Raw genomic sequence first — 17136 nt, forward strand, 5'->3', positions numbered from 1 at the left:
ACATGGTGGCACAGAAGGCCATTTAATGGTGGCGGGGGCGGGTAGAGATAAAGACAGGTGGTAGTTGTAGGGGATTCTATAATTAGGGGAATAGATAGCATCTTTTGTAAGCAGGATAGAGAGTCCCACATGCCAGGGTGAGGGACATCTCTGACCGACCTGAAAGGATATTGGAGAGGGAGGGGGAGGATCCAATTGTTGTGGGTCCATGTCAAGACAAACAACATAGGCAAGGCTAGGAAAGAGGACCTGTTTAGGGATTATAGGAACTGGGAACTAAAATAATGAACAGGTCCTCAGGCGTTATTATCTCCCAATTACTGCCCAAGCCATGTGCAAATTGTGAGAATAAGGGAAGTAAACGCGTGGCTAAAAAAGTGTTCAGGAAAGAAGGGTTATTTTCACAGGGCACGAGCATCAGTATTGGAACAGGAGGGATCTGTACCGCTGGGACGGTCTCCACCTGAACCGAGCTACGACCAATGTTCTAGCGAAAAAGATAAATAGGGTGGTCAACAGAACTTTAAAATAGAAAGTGGGGGGTGGGGGGAAGGGAAGGGTAAAACTCCAAGGAGTATAATGGCCAATGCGAAACAAAACAGCAGTTTAACATCTATGGGGGTGTATTCAACTGCATGGAAAAATATTTTAAAAATTAAAGGAAAGGAGAACTCAGGAAAGGTTATTAAAGTCTCCAGCTCACTAAATAGGACAAGAGTGTTTGGAAAAGGTTAGGAATCAAACTTCAAGCACACTAGATAAATGAATGACAATGAGAAGAGGGACAGTAAATGCAGGACTGAAGGTGTTGTATCTGAATGCACGCAGTATGCAAAATAAGGTAAATGAGCTTGTGGCGCAGATCGAAATTGGCAGGTATGATGTGATGGGAATGACAGAGACGTGACTGCAAGGGGATCAGGATTGAGAGCTAAATATCCAAGGATATGCATCTCATCAAGAAGGCAAGCAGGTGGGCAGAGGGGTGGGGTTGCCTTATTAGTAAGAAATCAAGTTAAATAAATAGCAAGAAACGATGTACGGTCAGATGATGTGTAATCTATGCAAGCAGAGTTGAGAAACCGCAAAGATTTAAAAAAAAATAAAGGGAGTTATGTGTAGGCTTCCAAAAAGGGGCACAAAGTACACTAGGAGATAGAAAAGGTATGTAAGAAGTGATCATGGGGGAGTCCATTGTGAAGGATGAGATTTCTGAATACTTAGAAGTGCATGGTAAAATAGGGCAAAGTCAGCATGGTTTCATCAAGGGGAGGCCATGCCTGACAAATGTATTAGAATCCTTTTCAGGAGGTAACTAACAGGTTAGACCAAGGAGAGCCAATGGATGTTATCTACCTAGACTTCCAGAAGGCCTTTGACAAGGTGCTGCACTGGAGGATGCTGAGTAAGATAAAGGGCCATGGTGTTAGAGGCAAGATACTAGCGTGGATAGAAGATTGGCTGTCGGGCAGAAAGCAGAGAGCGGGGATAAAAGGGTCCTTCTCAGATGGCAGCTAGCAACTAGTGATGTTCCACAAGGATCAATGTTGGGACCACAACTTTTCATTTTAGATGAAGGAACTGAGGGCATTCTGGCTAAGTTTGCAGATGATACAAAGGTAGGTGGATAGGTTGCAGACTTGTTCGCAGAGCTGGTGTGTTTGATTGCAGACATTTTGTAACCCTGCTGGGTAACACCGTCAGTGTGTCTCCGGTGAAGCATTGGTGTTCTGTCCCACTTGGTATTTATATGCCTCAGTTTGCTGGTATGATTGGCATCACCTCCAGTTCTGTTTTTCAGTGGTTTATATATCGGGTCCAGTTCAATGTGTTTGTTGATGGAGTTCCAGTTGGAATGCCAGGCCTGAACTCCATCAACAAACACACAGAACTGGACCCGATATACAGACCACTGAAAAACAGAACTGGAAGTGACGCCAACCACCCCAGCAAACCGAGGCATACAAGTACCAAGTGGGACAGAACACCAATGCTTCACTGGAGGCGCACTGATGATGTTACCTAGCGGGGTAACGAAACATCTGCAATCAAACACACTGGCTCCATGAGCAAGTCTGCAACCTCAACCACAACCTGAGCTACAAATCTTCCCAAAAACTTTAAAGATAGGTAGAGGCACAGGTAGTATTGAGGAGGCAGGGAGGCTTCAGAAGGATTTAGACAAGTTAGGAGAGTGGGCAAAGAAGTAGCTGATAGAATACAATGTGGGAAAGTGTGAGGTCATGCACTTTGGTTGGAGGAATAGAATCATAGACTATTTTCTAATTGGAGAGAAAATTCAGAAATCTGAAGTGCAAAGGGACTTGAAAGTTCTAGACCAGGATTCCCTCAAGGTAAACTTGCAGATTGAGTCGGTAGTTAGGAAGACAAATATATTGTTGACATCTATTTCAAGAGGACTAGAATATAAAAGCAGGGATGTACTTCTGAGGCTTTATAAAGCTCTGGTCAGACCACATTTAGGGTATTGTGTGCAATTTTAGGCCCCATACCTCAGGAAGGATGTACTAAACCTGGAGCAGGTCCGCAATAGCATCACAAGAATGATCCCAGGAATGAAAGGCTAAGTAAATGAGGAACGTTTGAGAACTACTGGGTATATACTCGATGGAGTTTCGAAGAATGAGGGGGATTTAATTGAAACTTATAGAATATTGAACGGCCTGGACAGACTGGACTTTGGGAAGATGATTCCATTGGTAGGAGAGACTAGGACCTGAGGGCACAGCCTTAGAGTAAAGAGAACACCCTTTAGAACGGAGATAAGGAGAAACCTCTTCAGCCAGAGAGTGGTGAATCTATGGAATTCACTGCCACAGAAGGCTGTGGAGCCCAGGTCATTAAGTATATTTAAGACAGAGATAGATAGGTTCTTGATTGTAAAGAGGATCAATGGTTATGGGGAGAAAGCGCATGAATGGGATTGAGAAACTCATCAGCTACGATTGAATGTCGGAGCAGATTCAATGGGCCGAATGTCCTACTTTCTGCTCCTGTGTCTTATGGCAAGGGGCTTGCTGGAGAATGGGAATTTGTGCAGTTCAGGATATGGGTAGCAGAATTTTGGATGATTTCAAGATTATAGAAGGTAGAATGTAGAAGACTAGACAGTAGTATATTCAAATTGTCTAGTTTAGAGGTAAGGAATGCATGATTGGGGGTTTAACACCAGATGAGCTGAGCCAGGGATTGAGTTGTGTGATTTAATTGAGTTGGAAATAGGTGATATTAGTAATATGTAGTCTGAAGCTCATCTGGAATTTAACTGGAATTCATCTGGAATGCAAACAGTCTGGATATTGGAGGGAGGGGTGAAATAGGTGGCTAGAAATTGCAGATAGTCTATATAATGCCATGTAAATCTTTAGAAACGGATATCCTGTATCACTTAGGGCATGATTTTTCTCCCTGGAGGCAGTGAGAGAAGTGACGAGGGGAGGAAATAATTGGGCAAGATAGGCATTGGGAGAAACATGCCCCCTTCCCTCTACTTTGACAATTATGCAGGATTTAAGGCCCTTAAGTAGTGAATTAAAGGTTACTTAATAGTCTCAATTTGCCATCTTCCTGACCACCTGCTTCACAAGTTGCTGAGAAAAGGGCAATTAGAGGCAAGGAAAAAAAACCATACCCTGCCCTTGAAGCCTACCTTCCTGCCCTCCCTGTGACTCATTATCCCACAGGTAAAGGAGTAAATTTATATCCTCACTGCCGGAACCCCCAAGGATTTGGTCTCAACCAGTGGATTTCGGGACCCTCTAATTGGCTGGAAACTTCTGGAAACCCAGGTTGACCATACTGAGGTCTGTGATAGGGCGAAATGCTCACCCTTGCTCACCAATCAATGCTTAATGAGCTGATTAGCAAGAGATTAAGTAAGTTATCTTACCTATGGGGGTGGTCTATTAGTTGCTATCTAACATGCTGACTCTTGGTCTAGATGTAAAAAAATCCGTCCTTTGCGTGTTGTCTGAATATATACATATGTAAGTCCTGTTTCAGAAAAATGGAAATCTCATGAAAGATATATATTTTCTGCAAATCCCTGCAGATTAATGTAGACATTTATGTTTATTCAGGCAAACATTCCATTTTCTACTTCTATTAGATATTAATACAAGTAATCTAAAACTAATCTATATTTGAACATATAAATTTCAACATCTGCTTAAACGGAAATAAAACAAATGCTTGTCCTGCTGCTTGAAAATGTAAAATGTATATTAATGTCGCAACAGTATCCAAATTGAGAAGTTTCCTTAATTCTATCTGAAAGTCTACACAGTAATGCATATTTTTCTGCATAACTATTCCATTGAGCCATACACACTGCTATCTCTAGCTAATCAGATATCTCAATGGGAGTAATTTAAACTTTGTAAGATGAGTGGTAGTTAGTTGATAACCTGTGTTACATCCCTGTTGATTTTATTTTCATTGGTTTGGATGTAGAATGCCTTATGATGGTACAGGATTCACAAGCTCTTCTGTGCGGTAAACATCCATGTTGGAACAGATTTGATGGGCTGAAGGTCCTATTTCTGATCTCGTGATCAGTGAATTTTAAATCTAGCTCCCAATTGTACTTTAGAACCCTGATTCAAGTGTGTTAATGAGGTGATCTGGGGATGTTTGGACCCTAGATATTTACTGCGGTTAAAATAGGCACTGGATCTGGTGGAGGTACATTGCTGTATTGATATGCTTAATGATCCCTCTTACCCCACCCTGTATTTCACAAGTTGGGAATGGAAGGGAGGCGATCAACATTCAGCCCATTGTTCTTGTGTTTAGTTTTTACTTTTCCTTCTTCCTCTTCTGTTTTACTTTTCCAATTTCTCTTAGCCATTCTCTACTGTTATTCTTCTTTTACTAACAGTGTCATTAATAGTTCGGAAATTAATACAGTACAGTACAATTCAATGCGGCACAGGGACATGTCCTTTGGCCCACCAAGCGTGGCCAATACCTACTCCTTATTTAGACCCGTTACTTATTGCTCATGAGTGGTTTCTATCCCTCTGTTCACCTCCCATTCATATTTCTTTTTCTTTATTCATTCACTGGATGGGGGCATTGTTGGCTAGGCAGCAGTTATTGCCCATCCCTAATTGCCCAGAGAGCAGTTAAGAGTCAACCACATTGCTGTGGGTCTGGAATCATATGTAACCGACCCCCAATTTAACATGTTCTTAAAAACAAAACAATAAAAATGGCAATTATAATCACATGGCTGAATATTCTGTAACCTTCTAGAAGCTTCTTCGATGTCAACATCAGCCAGGCAAGCAATGCCTCATATACTTCCTGGTGCAACTGGAATCGTAAACTATATTATTATAAACTGTTACAGAACAATTAACAACGTAAGAAATTAGAGAAGGAATAGGTCATTCAACTCTTTAAGCCTTCCCTATCCATTCTATAAAATCATGGCTGATCTGCCCCAGGCCTCAATTTCTCTGTCATGCCAGCTCCTCATAGCTCTCAATTCTCCGATATTTCAGAAGTCCCAACTCTCTGTCTTCTGTGTGTTAGTCAATTCTCAATCTATGCTGATATATTACCCCTAATAATGTGAACCCTTGCCTTGTGCAGTAATCTTTTGTCTGGCACATTATCAAGTGCCTGCTTAAAATCCAAATACATTGCACCTACTGGTCCCCTTTATCAACTCTGCTTGTTATATTCTCAAAGAACTCTAGCAAATTTGTCAAACATGATTTTCCCTTTCACAAACCATGTTTACTCTGTGATTGCATTATGCTTTTCTAAATGATCCGCTGTTTAATAATGGACTCTAGCATTTTCACAATGGCAGATGTTAGGCCAATAGGCCTATGGTTTCCTGTTTCCTGTCTCCCTTCTTTCTTGGAAGTGTCGTATTGTCAGTTTTCTGATCCACTAGAATCCAAGAGTGTTTTCCGGAATATTTCAATCAGTGACTCCATTATCTCTGCAGCCGCTTCCTTAAGAACCCTTGGATGTAGGCCATTAGTCCCGGTGACTTGTCTGCCTTCAGTCCCATTAGTTTGTCAAATGATTTTGTCCCGTGTGATAGAAACTGTTACAAGATAATTTTTTTTCCCATTAGCATTATTCCTGACCTCCCCCCTCCATTATCAATTCCCCAGTCATATTCTCCAACGGTCCCACACTCATTTTAGCTACTTGCTTTCCTATTATATATCTGTAGAGGCTCTTGCTGTTTGTTTTAATATTTCGTGTCAATTTACTTTGATAATCTATTATCTCCTTTTCACCTTTTAGCTTTTTAGTCATATGCTGCTAGCAGAATTAATAGCTGAGCATTTGAAGAACAGTGGCAGGATCAGACAGTACCAGCATGGATTTACAAGAGGGAAATCATGCTTGACAAATCTACTGGAATTCTTTGAGGATGTAACTTGTAGAGTTGATGAAGGGGAATTAATGGATCTGGTTTATTTGGACTTTCCAAAGGCATTTGACAAAGTCCCACATAAAAGATTAATACATTCAAGTAAATTGCATGGGATCGTAGTGTATTGAGATGGATAGAATAGGGGGGAGAAAAGATAGCAATAAATGGTCTTTTTCTGAAAGACTGGCAGTGACTAGTGGGGTACTGCAGGGATCAGTGCTAGGAACACAACTACTCACAATGTATGTTAATGAATTTAATGAAGGAACTAAATGTAATATCTCCATATTTGCAGATGACAAAATCGTGTGTGAGGGTGAGCTATGAGGAGGATGCAGGGATGATTCATTATGATTTGGACAAGCTGAGTGGGTAAATGCAAGGCAGATGCACTATAATATGGATAAATGTGCGGTTATCCACTTTAGTAGAAAAAACTGGAAGGCAGGTTGTTGTCTGACTGGCTATAAATTGAGAGAGGGGCATGTTCATTGAGACCTGGGTATCTTGTGCACCAGTCACTGGAGTTCAGAAGAATGAGTGGGGGGTGGGGGCGCATGTTCTCATAGAAACCTATAAAATTCTAACAGGACTACATATGGCAGCTGCAGGAAGGATGTTCCTGAAGGTGGGGGCATCTACAATCATGGGTCCCAGTCTAAGGATACGGGATAAATCATTTAGGACTGAGATGAGGAGAAATTTCTTCACCAGAGAGTGGTGAGCCTGTGGAAATTGCTACCGCAGAAAGCAGTCGAGTCCAAAACATTGTATGATTACAAGAAGAAATTGGATACAGCAGTTGGGTCTGAAGGGATCAAAGGATATGGGGGCAAAGCAGGAACAGGCCATTGAGTTGGAAGATCAACCATGACCATAACAAATGACCATAAGCAGGCTCAAAGGACCAAATAGCCTACACCTACTCCTATTTTCTATGTAAAAGCAGCTAACAAGGTTTATTTATCATTTCTGCGAGTAATCAACTTTCATTCATCAAAAACTATGAAACAAACTTATATTTCATTGATATTCCTCAGGTCTAGGTCTTGTAAAATGAATCTTAGAATCCTTCTGGTAATGGATGTTTCAATGTCACTAATTTAATAGTATTGTGAATATTTATCTGAACATTATTCAGAGAACAAATGTTCTACTAACTTGAAGTCATTTTTTGAATTATTCAATAATTTAAATTAAACTATGTAAATAACATAGAAAAGTTGGAAAGCAGTGTCACAATATTGAGTTGCAGATCATTTTGGATTAAAGGAATACATTGTATTGATTTCAACAGATATTGTATTCATGGCCCCAGTAGCACAAAAAGTACTTTGATCTGCACAGTATTTATTTAATAATCTGTAGTTCATAAGTGATTTTCTATATTTAATCCTTGTTCTCAGGGATCTAATTAGTCTTGAAAATTAGTCCACCAATTCAGTGTTGAAAACTGTGTAAGATGGATACATTTCAGGCTGTGCCTCTAATTAAACCACCAAACCAATTATGTCCCTGTGCAGAAATGCAGAAGTTTGGCTTCATTGCCTGCTGGCTAGAGGGCCTGCTGAATCCTCTTGTCTATCTGAACTGGAAATATTTTAAAAGGAAAAGCAGTGCTTTAGACAAGTACTGCATAGGACTGCCCCCTGCACACAGCAATGCTTCCAGTTTTAAAATTGAAGCTATGCTATATGCTAAGAACTTTAGACAGTAATGTTAGTGAGTGAATCCTTTCAAGTATTCTAACAGAAGTGCTAAACAATTTTGAATTTATTCCCCAAATGACTGTCAAAGGACAACTTATCCTTTTCCATACAGGCACGGGTACCAAAACTAAATTTAGATAGTCTCGTAATATCTTCTTAATAATTCCCTATCAGGGAGGTAATCTATTGCCCGAAATGGTTTGACCAGTTGCCAGATCTGCATGCGTGCATCCAGATTTTAACCTTTGCAAATATGTTTAAAAATTTTGAGACCAAATTTTGGTTTGGGACAATGTGTATTTGCAGCGAGTTGTCTGATTGCAATCCTGAAAATAGAATGGAACAAAGCTGTACATGAATGTTATCCTTTTTTTTAGTCCAACCGCTATTAGATGGGAATTCTGGGGAAACATGAGTAAATCAGCTGCACTTCACCGCCATGTCAAAGGACATGTTCGGGAACCTATTGCTCTTCCTCAAAATGCAGCACTGTATCACAAACATCCATCTGAATCGGTAGACAAGGCCTGAGTTTAACATTACATTCAACTGGACAACATCACACTTCCTCACTATAACACTGTAAAGATCTTTTGATTATCTCTTTCCTGACCCATAAAATATTGAGTTTTTATAGTTCACGTAAATGCCACATGTTAAAGAAACAAAAATTTAGTTGGAATTGTTGAAGTTCTTCCTTATCTGGTGGCTACCTCAGGAATAACCTTGTGTGTACTTGGGTGTAGATAGGATTGGGTTGACACATGATCATTCCCTTGCTCAATAATTTGCCAACACTTACTGCATAATGTTACAATAGTAGAGAAAGTGGATTATAGGTATGCAGCTTGTATCATTTGTCCTTAATACTTGACATTTTCATGGAATTAAAATAATTTTAAAAAGAATACTGCTGATTTAAAAACTCTGCTATCACTTTTGAAGCCCATAGCAACCCATATGGTGTGTGTAAAACAAACTGCCTCAAAATTACCATTTTAATCAAGAGACACTGAAACTCAGTCAGGTATCACAAAATTCTCATTTCTTGTTTTATTCAAGCTTGAATGATAATTGCACATATTGGGAGATAAAGATTTGCTGACAATTAACCAGTTTAAAATGAAACAAAGACATAGACACCAGAATCTGTAAAGGAATGGTATTACAACAGCAGCCTTTGAGCAAAGTGAGAGAAAAAGCAACATGGCCTAATAACAGCAAAGGTAGTGGAAACTCTCCTCTGTCTCAATTGTAGAAACTAACACAGATGAAATTACAGCTTGGAAATGTAATCACTCACTGAGACTCAAAATCTGCAAAGTTTTGCAAGTGCTAAAGAAGCAAGACAGCAGTTAAACAGTTGAATTTAGATCTCTAAAGGACTCTTAGGATCTGTATGGATTTGCCTTCAGCTTCCTGCCTGGAAAGACATACCTCCCCGTTCCTTTTGTAAGAATGTTTTTGGTGTTTGTACTTTTTTTTATAATTGTACAAGTAAAACTCTATCTTTCATTCAAGAGGACCTTAGAATTGGCTCTCCTTCATTTTTGATCTGATTAACTAAATTTAATGGAAGCCTGATAGCTACATGCTAGAAAAGAAAAATTTTTAAGAAGTTTATAACTAATCAAGAAGGGGTTAAAAGAGAGTTGAGTTTTGATTTCCCTCATTTGGAATTGACACTGGACCAATATAGAAGAATAGTTTAAACTGAAGCAGAAATTGCTGGGGAAACTCAGCAGACCTGGCAGCATCTGTGGAGAGAAAACAGAGTTAAAATTTTGAGTATAATGACCCTTCTTCAGAACTGATAGTAACTAATAAAAGATGGTAAATGTGTTGAAGACAAAGGTTGGGGGTAAAGGAGTAAGCAGATAGGTGGAGATGGAGCCCAGAGAGACAGAGAAAACAATAGTTAGGTGGACAAAGAGATGGGTGATAGTATGCCAGGGAGAAAGAAAAGTTAATAATGAGGACCATAAGTAGGTGAAAATAGGTTGCCTCTGCTGACATCAGCCCATGTTATGACAGGGCATGGGTTGTGTGAATGGGTAGAGGACAGAGAAGAAGATGTTCAAGTTCTAAAATTATTGATCTTGATATTTGGTCCTGAGGATGCAAGGTCCCCCAAGTGCAAAATGGGATGTTGTCCTTCCAGTTGCACTGAGCCTTAGTGGAGCACTGCAGCAGACCCGAGACAGAACTGTTGCTGAGGAAACACAGTGCTGTGTTGAAGTGGCAGGCACCTTGCAGCTTGGGGACATTTTTGCAGACAGAATGTAGTTGTTCTGTAAACCAGTTGCCCAGTCATAACATGGACTGGTTTCAGCACAGCCAATCCATTTTCACCTACTTATGGTCCCCATTATCAGCTTTTCTTTCTCATTGGCATACTATAATCCAGCCCTTTCTCTGCCTAAACTGTTATTCTCCTTGTCTGGCCTCCATCTCCACCTATTTCCATCCCCTTGCTCACCCGTTTTCAGCAGGAAAAGGTGGTAAATCATCTTTTCTTAGCTACTATTAGCTCTGAAGAAGGGTCAGTTGACCCAAAATGTTAACTCTGTTTCTCTTCACTAATGCTGCCACACCTGCTAAGTTTCTCCAGCAATTTTTGTTTTTGTTTTGAGATTTCCAGCCATCTACAGTGCTTTGTTTTATTTTGGAGAAGAATACTTATTTGAGCAAATTGTGGAGGCTCACCAGCAGCTATAGGAGCAAGAATAGGAATGGGAGAGAAAATAAACTACCGAGTGAGTATAACTTCTGGTGACATTTCTTCTGAAGAATGCATTATCTCGCATTTCTGTTCTCCTCAAATGATGTAAGTCTTGCTTGAGATGCATATTGTGCAGTCATTATTTTTTTCAAGATCCAGGATTCTGCAGCTTCATGACGTACACTACATTAACACAAAAACAAAGTATTGTAGCGACTAGAAATCTGATAAAAACAGAAAATACTGGAAATGCCCAGCAGACTTGGCAGAATCTGTGGAGAAAAAGTGTTAACATTTCAGGTTGGTTCTGCAAAAAGGTTGACAGCCTGAAATTTTGGAAATAATTTTATGGACGCGAAGCTAGCATATTAACAGGTGGGTAGGAGATGTAAACTAGGATGGGTGACGAACATACCTGAGCTGTCTGCCATAATACAGTGAGAGGCTAAAGCATCAGCTAGGTTGCCCACCCTTAGGCTCATTGAAGTTTTTAACTGGTCAATTTAATGATCAGTTAATGTCCTGTTTCCATCCCTGCTTCAATAATATGTGGTTGGGTAAGGTGGAATGAAGGAGGCTGGCCCACTACTTCACCACTTGAGGTGAAAAAGTGGAAAGGAAGTAGAGTACATCTTCATGGAGACTTTCTGTACACATTGGAGCAATCCTTCCTCAAGCTTTTACTCTCATCTTGTGACTCCCCAAACTGGCCTCCAAAACACCCAGACCCTTCCCCCCTGATGAAGAAACCCAAACTTATCTCTAAGTCTGGTCACTATGGATCATCTTATGATTTCCTGCAGTGGTGACTGCTGTTGGAACTATAGTCTCTTGAGACTACTCAACCGCTGGTGAATTAGATTGCCTGGCAGCTCTTCAGGGTGTGACTTCCTGTCCCTGGGAACCATGAGGTAACACAATGACCTCATCACTTCATTAAGACCACTCCCCCAGCATATTATCACTGTGGAGCAGCCATTTTTAAATTTGGTCAGATTGTGGTGTACTTTTCAATAGCGTAGGCAAGTAATATGACTCCTGGCCCATAAAACTCAGTCCACTTATTCTTTCATTCTCCATGGACGCTGCTGGGCATGCTGCATATTTCCAGAATTCTCTATTTTTATTTTGAGTTACATTCATCACTGACACAAGGAAGTAAAATTTCATTTTTACTGCTTAACAGGTAATCTAGTGGTGGAGTGAAATACCTTTGTATTTTACGAGGGGCAGTTGACCTTTTCTAATCTATTACCATGCAGGTGGGGAAAATGAAAATTTATGCTTTGCTTTTAATGGTTCACTGCAATTATAACTGTCACAGTTATTCTATCCTTCAAACAGCTGCCTAACTCAGTCCTGCCATTATTAGGCTCTGCTTGTATCTCCAACATTCTTTCAATTGCAAAGAAAAGACTCAATTGTTCTTACTGTGCAAATTGGACTTCTGTATTACTTTCATATTTTGCATTGATTTACAAGGTCCCATTGATTTGAACCTTGTTTTCATGTGGATATGAAGTTGTACATGTACAATTTTGCTGAATGCAAATGTTGATATTTTCAAAGGACATTGTTAAAAGGTTGAGCTGTTTGGAGAAAAGCTGTGAAATGTTAGCATTTTAAATTTTTGTTTTCTTTGTGTTTGTTGAAAACAGGAGAAATTTGAGGCGTTATTCTTGGCCTATGATGACCATGCCACATTCCAACTGTTTAAAAGTTTCAGACGTGTACGAATTAACTTCAGCAATCCTAAAGTAGCAGCTCGTGCCAGAATAGAGCTCCACGAAACAAAGTTCAACGGGAAAAAGCTAAAACTCTACTTTGCACAGGTAATGAATTCGGGGCTTCGGCCTTTGATCATAAACCAATAATGCATTTGGAAAAGAAACTGAAGACAAGGGTTTATTCAAAGTGTAAGATGTGTTTAACTAGTGCACTTAAGGTAGAAATCAGACAAAAATTGTGCTGCTTAAAGCCTGTAATATGAGCGCAATGAGGCCAAATTTTCAGTATCGTACATCTTTAGGATGCTTGATGGACATCCAACCCAAAATTGAGACTCCAGGTATCTCTGACAATGACCTAATACAATAATTAGCACCTTACAGGTATAAATGAAGGCTCTGAGACATATATTTTAGGACCCCTGAAGAAAATTTGATGATCCCTGGAATAGTGTGGGCCCAGGCCTGTTTTTCCTGCCATGAGCCTGACTTCTGAACAACTTCCCACTGAAAGGTGGAGCTGAATATTTTAAATAGTACAGTCGTTCGCAACTACATTCAACCCATGCTGTTCCTCTCTTTTCCAACACTGGGGCCAATGCTGGAAATACTGGTGAGCCACATTCTGACCCTGCAAGACAGTGAGCTAATAGGAAGGTGTGACAGGTGCCAACAGCTCACTAACATTATTCAGGTGAGGCTTGATGCCTAAAATCAGGTCAAATGTGAACCATCCTGCCAGGATATGGTTTGCCCAAAACTGGACTCTGAGGAAATTCCAGTCAATTGAGTCCCAATTTGCAATGAACTATTCAAATCCAGTTGGGTGGAACACACTAAGGAAAATCTGGTAGGTGTTTCATTCACCTCTTGCATATCCTATGGGATATTTCTTCAAATGATTTCAATGGAAGGAAATCTAAATGAGTGTTGTTTTATTGAAAAAATCTTTACAAAATAAGTGTATTGCTGGTAAAGTCAACATTTATTGCCCATCCTGAACTGTCTTTGAAAATGTGAAAATGTCTTCTTGAACCATTCCAGTCCATGACAGGTATGTAAACCCACAGTACTCTTAGGAGGGGTGTTCAATGATTTTGATCCAGCAACACTGAAGGGATGTTTCCAAGTTAAGATGGTATCTGGCTTGGAGGGGATCTTAGTGATTTTTCCTATTCATCTGATGCCCTTGTCCTTTTAAATGATAGAGGTCACGGGTTAGGAAGATGCTGTTGAAGAAACCTTGGTGAGTTGCTGCAGTGCATCTTGTAGTTGTTACACACAGCAACAACACACAGTGGCAGCAGAGGTTTATGTGAATATTCTACTAAAATTTCCTTTCTTGTGCCACCCAGATGATATTTAACATGTGGGCTATACAGACAAGAATCTACCTGTGGGGTTTTAAAATGCTGCCTTTTCAACCTGATACTTAAATCCAGTCTGGTTTAAATAGCTGTTAAACAGGTAGTGTTTTGGTGAAAACTATTTGTCAAACCTTTTTAATTAATGCAAATTATACTTAAACCCAACTCTTCCTTCTCCCTCCCAACAAAACAAAATTGCTGAGTGTTTTTCATGAAGTTAATTAGTGCTGTGAGTTGTTATGTGACTACCTAAATACACCAGTGAGAACTCTTACAACCAACAGTGTCTAAATATTGTTCCCATTAATCTGCAATGAATTTGAAACCAGGCCCTGAAGTTGAAAGGATTGTGTAAAATCCAGTCCTCAGTGGTTTTATTTTTAAGAATATAAAAAGTCAAGTGTGCCTGTTCCAAAGTGATCCATTCAGTCTTCAACTTCACTGCAAGAGGACTTAGTTAATAATGAAGTATCTAGTAAATTCTGGATGAACAAGGGCATGCAGAATTATCACAATTTGAGTAGGAGGAAGTCTATTGTTTGTTATAAGATTAAAACATTGTTCTTCCATTTAATAATATGACATTGTTGGGTGATATCTTGTTTCTGCAATCTATGAACATCAAGCAGCTGCCACAGACCATGTTCAGCGAGTGCATTTTTCATAGCAACTTGTCACTTCTTGTGCCTTAATATTAGCAGTCACTGCTGATGAGAATCTTGATATTTTAAACTAGTTTACTCACCACCGACCTTTTTTATTTTTATCCATATAGTTATGTGCTGGTCTAGTGACATATGGACTAATGTTAGAAAATCAGTTGTTGTGAACGCAGTTTCTGAAAAATATTCCTCTGGTGCTTTAATCACGGAGAATGATCAACTCCACAGTTTTCTTTGCACTTTAAATTACTGCTGTTAGCATGAAGGTAGTGCAGGTCTGGTGGCTGAGGAATTTGCAAATGGGCAGTGCAAAGGGCAAAGAGATCACCAGGCTGCAAACAAAGTGTGCAGGGAGCGAGTCAACCATATTCTTTTATAGTGCCTCATGCTCTTACAGAGATAAAGTATCATAAACCCAAAATCTACATCTACACTTACATGGTTCATTGGAATATGCATGTGGCCGGAGAGAATTTATAAAAGGGAAGAGGCCTTGTTGTGAATTGGCAGAAGAAAATGAAACACGTGTACATATCCATATACAAACACCCACAGTTTTCAGTACTGAACAGTTTTCTATACATATGTAATTTTCTTCTGAGATGGCACTACTACTGGCATAGACAGGAATTTCTACCTGCCAGTCTAATTCATAGAATACTCTGACCCACTTTTCAGTTTGAGGCCAATTGTGCATGCAAGATATATTCCTATTAACTTCAACTTAGCAAAACTCCATTACTGCCCTAACATTACAAGTAGGCACTTCTCGAACAAAAACAAAGCTGCTGGAAAAGCTCAGCAGGTCTGGCAACATCTGTGAAGGAATAAAACAGAGTTAACATTTCGGGCCCAGTGACCCTTCCTCAGAACTGATGGTGGCTGGGAAAACGTCAGTTTATATGCAGAAAATAAGGAAGGGGATGAGGTAGGGAGTAAATGATAGGATAGAGCCTAAAGAGAGAGAAGAACAGTTGGATAGACAAAGAGTTGATAACGATCAGGCTGGGAGGGTGAATAGTTATTAATGGGGAGTATTAGTGACGAATAACAGGTAGTGTATAATGGCAGGCTGTTTGGTAACAAGGCCTGGTGTGTGGGGTAGGGGGCTGGGACATGGGAGAGTTTAGGCCCTAAAATTATTGAACTCGATATTGAGTCCAGAGGGCTGCAGGGTCTCCAAGTGGAAAATGAACTGTTGTTCTTCTAGCTGAGCTTCGCCAGAACACTGCAGCAAGCCAGAGACAGAATGTTGGTCAGGAAACAGGGTAGTATGTTAAAATGGCAGGCAACGGGTAGTTCAGGGTCATTTTTGTGAGCAGAACGTAGATGTTCTGCGAAGCGGTCACCCAGTCTACTCTTCGTTTCCCCAGTGTAGAGGAGACCAGATTGTGAGCAGCGAATGCAGTAGACTAGATTCTGGGGAAGTGCAGGTGAAGTGTTGCTTCACCTAGAAGGTATGTTTTGGCCCTGGGACACTAGGGAGGAAGGAGGTAAATGGGCAGGTGTTGCACCTTCGCTGGTTACAGGGGAAGGTACTATAGGGCTGTGGGGAGGTGTTGGGGGTGAAGGAAGTGTGGACCCGGAGGGAACGCTCCCTGTGGAAGGTGGACAAGGGAGGGGACGGGAATATGTGTCTGGTGGTGGCATCTCACTGGAGGTGGCGGAAATGGCACCTGATGATCTTCTGGATGTGGATGCTGGTGGGATGATAGGTGAGGACAAGGGGAACCCTATCGCTGTAGCGGGAGGGAAGAGAAAGGGTGAGGGCGGAAGAATGGGAAATGGGTTGGATCCGGTTGAGCGCCCTGCCGACCACGGAGGTGGGGAATCCTTGGTTGAGGAAGAAGGTGGACATTTTGGAGGCTCCCTTGTCGAAGTAGGCCTCATTTGAACATATACGACGGAGACGGAGGAACTGAGAGAATGAGAACTGAGAGAATTTCTTCCAAGTAGGCACTACTGTGTGATTCTTGATCTACTGCTCCCAAATGGGCCATCTAGCACAAAAGAATAGATCAAAACCAGAGATGACAAGTTCTTGAATTTCTTGGAAGAGGGCACCATGAATATGCTTACTGATTAAGTGCAGAGTATAGAGATAAGTGGAAATAAAGGCTCGTCTCCTTTAATGACTTGCTCCCTTTTTCCAAGTTAACACAAAACCATCATAGAGCATTGTGCACTGCAGTTTTTTTCAAGGTGTTTTCAAACCAGAATTCTAATATGTTTTGTTTTTGTTCAGCCTACAATGAGTTACAAACAGTCAGCCAAGAACAGGGCAACACCTAACAACACACTCCATTCCTCTAGCCAATATTTGTAAACCCCACCGCAACTATGTACCCCAAAAGGTGCAGTTGGTGAACTTGAGGTAGCATTTGGCAAGTCATAATCAATATATAAACAGTATGAAGGACAACAGAATCCTGCTACCCAGAATTCCAAGTGGATGTTAAGAAAGTATGTTGGAAAATTTAGTGCAGTGGAACTACACAGATGTATCACAATTGCACTGTACTTCA

At 40.5% G+C, this 17136-nt stretch overlaps 2 protein-coding genes across 5 annotated transcripts in view; both read left to right on the forward strand.

The window, feature by feature from the left end:
* LOC109911951 (calcipressin-2-like) overlaps nt 1–17136 on the forward strand; it is a 336670-nt gene that overhangs the window by 252218 nt on the left and 67316 nt on the right. For all 3 annotated transcript variants that reach the window (XM_048596549.1, XM_048596551.1, XM_048596550.1), the window contains one exon: nt 12514–12687. In XM_048596549.1, coding sequence (XP_048452506.1) covers nt 12514–12687 — 174 coding nt within the window. The remainder of the gene's footprint in view (nt 1–12513; nt 12688–17136) is intronic.
* Nucleotides 1–17136, forward strand: part of LOC109937923 (chloride intracellular channel protein 5-like) — a 363088-nt gene that overhangs the window by 8146 nt on the left and 337806 nt on the right. The window lies entirely within an intron of this gene.

Source organism: Rhincodon typus, chromosome 5 (genome assembly GCF_021869965.1).
Source record: "Rhincodon typus isolate 14 chromosome 5, sRhiTyp1.1, whole genome shotgun sequence".
Taxonomy (NCBI): Eukaryota; Metazoa; Chordata; class Chondrichthyes; order Orectolobiformes; family Rhincodontidae; genus Rhincodon; species Rhincodon typus.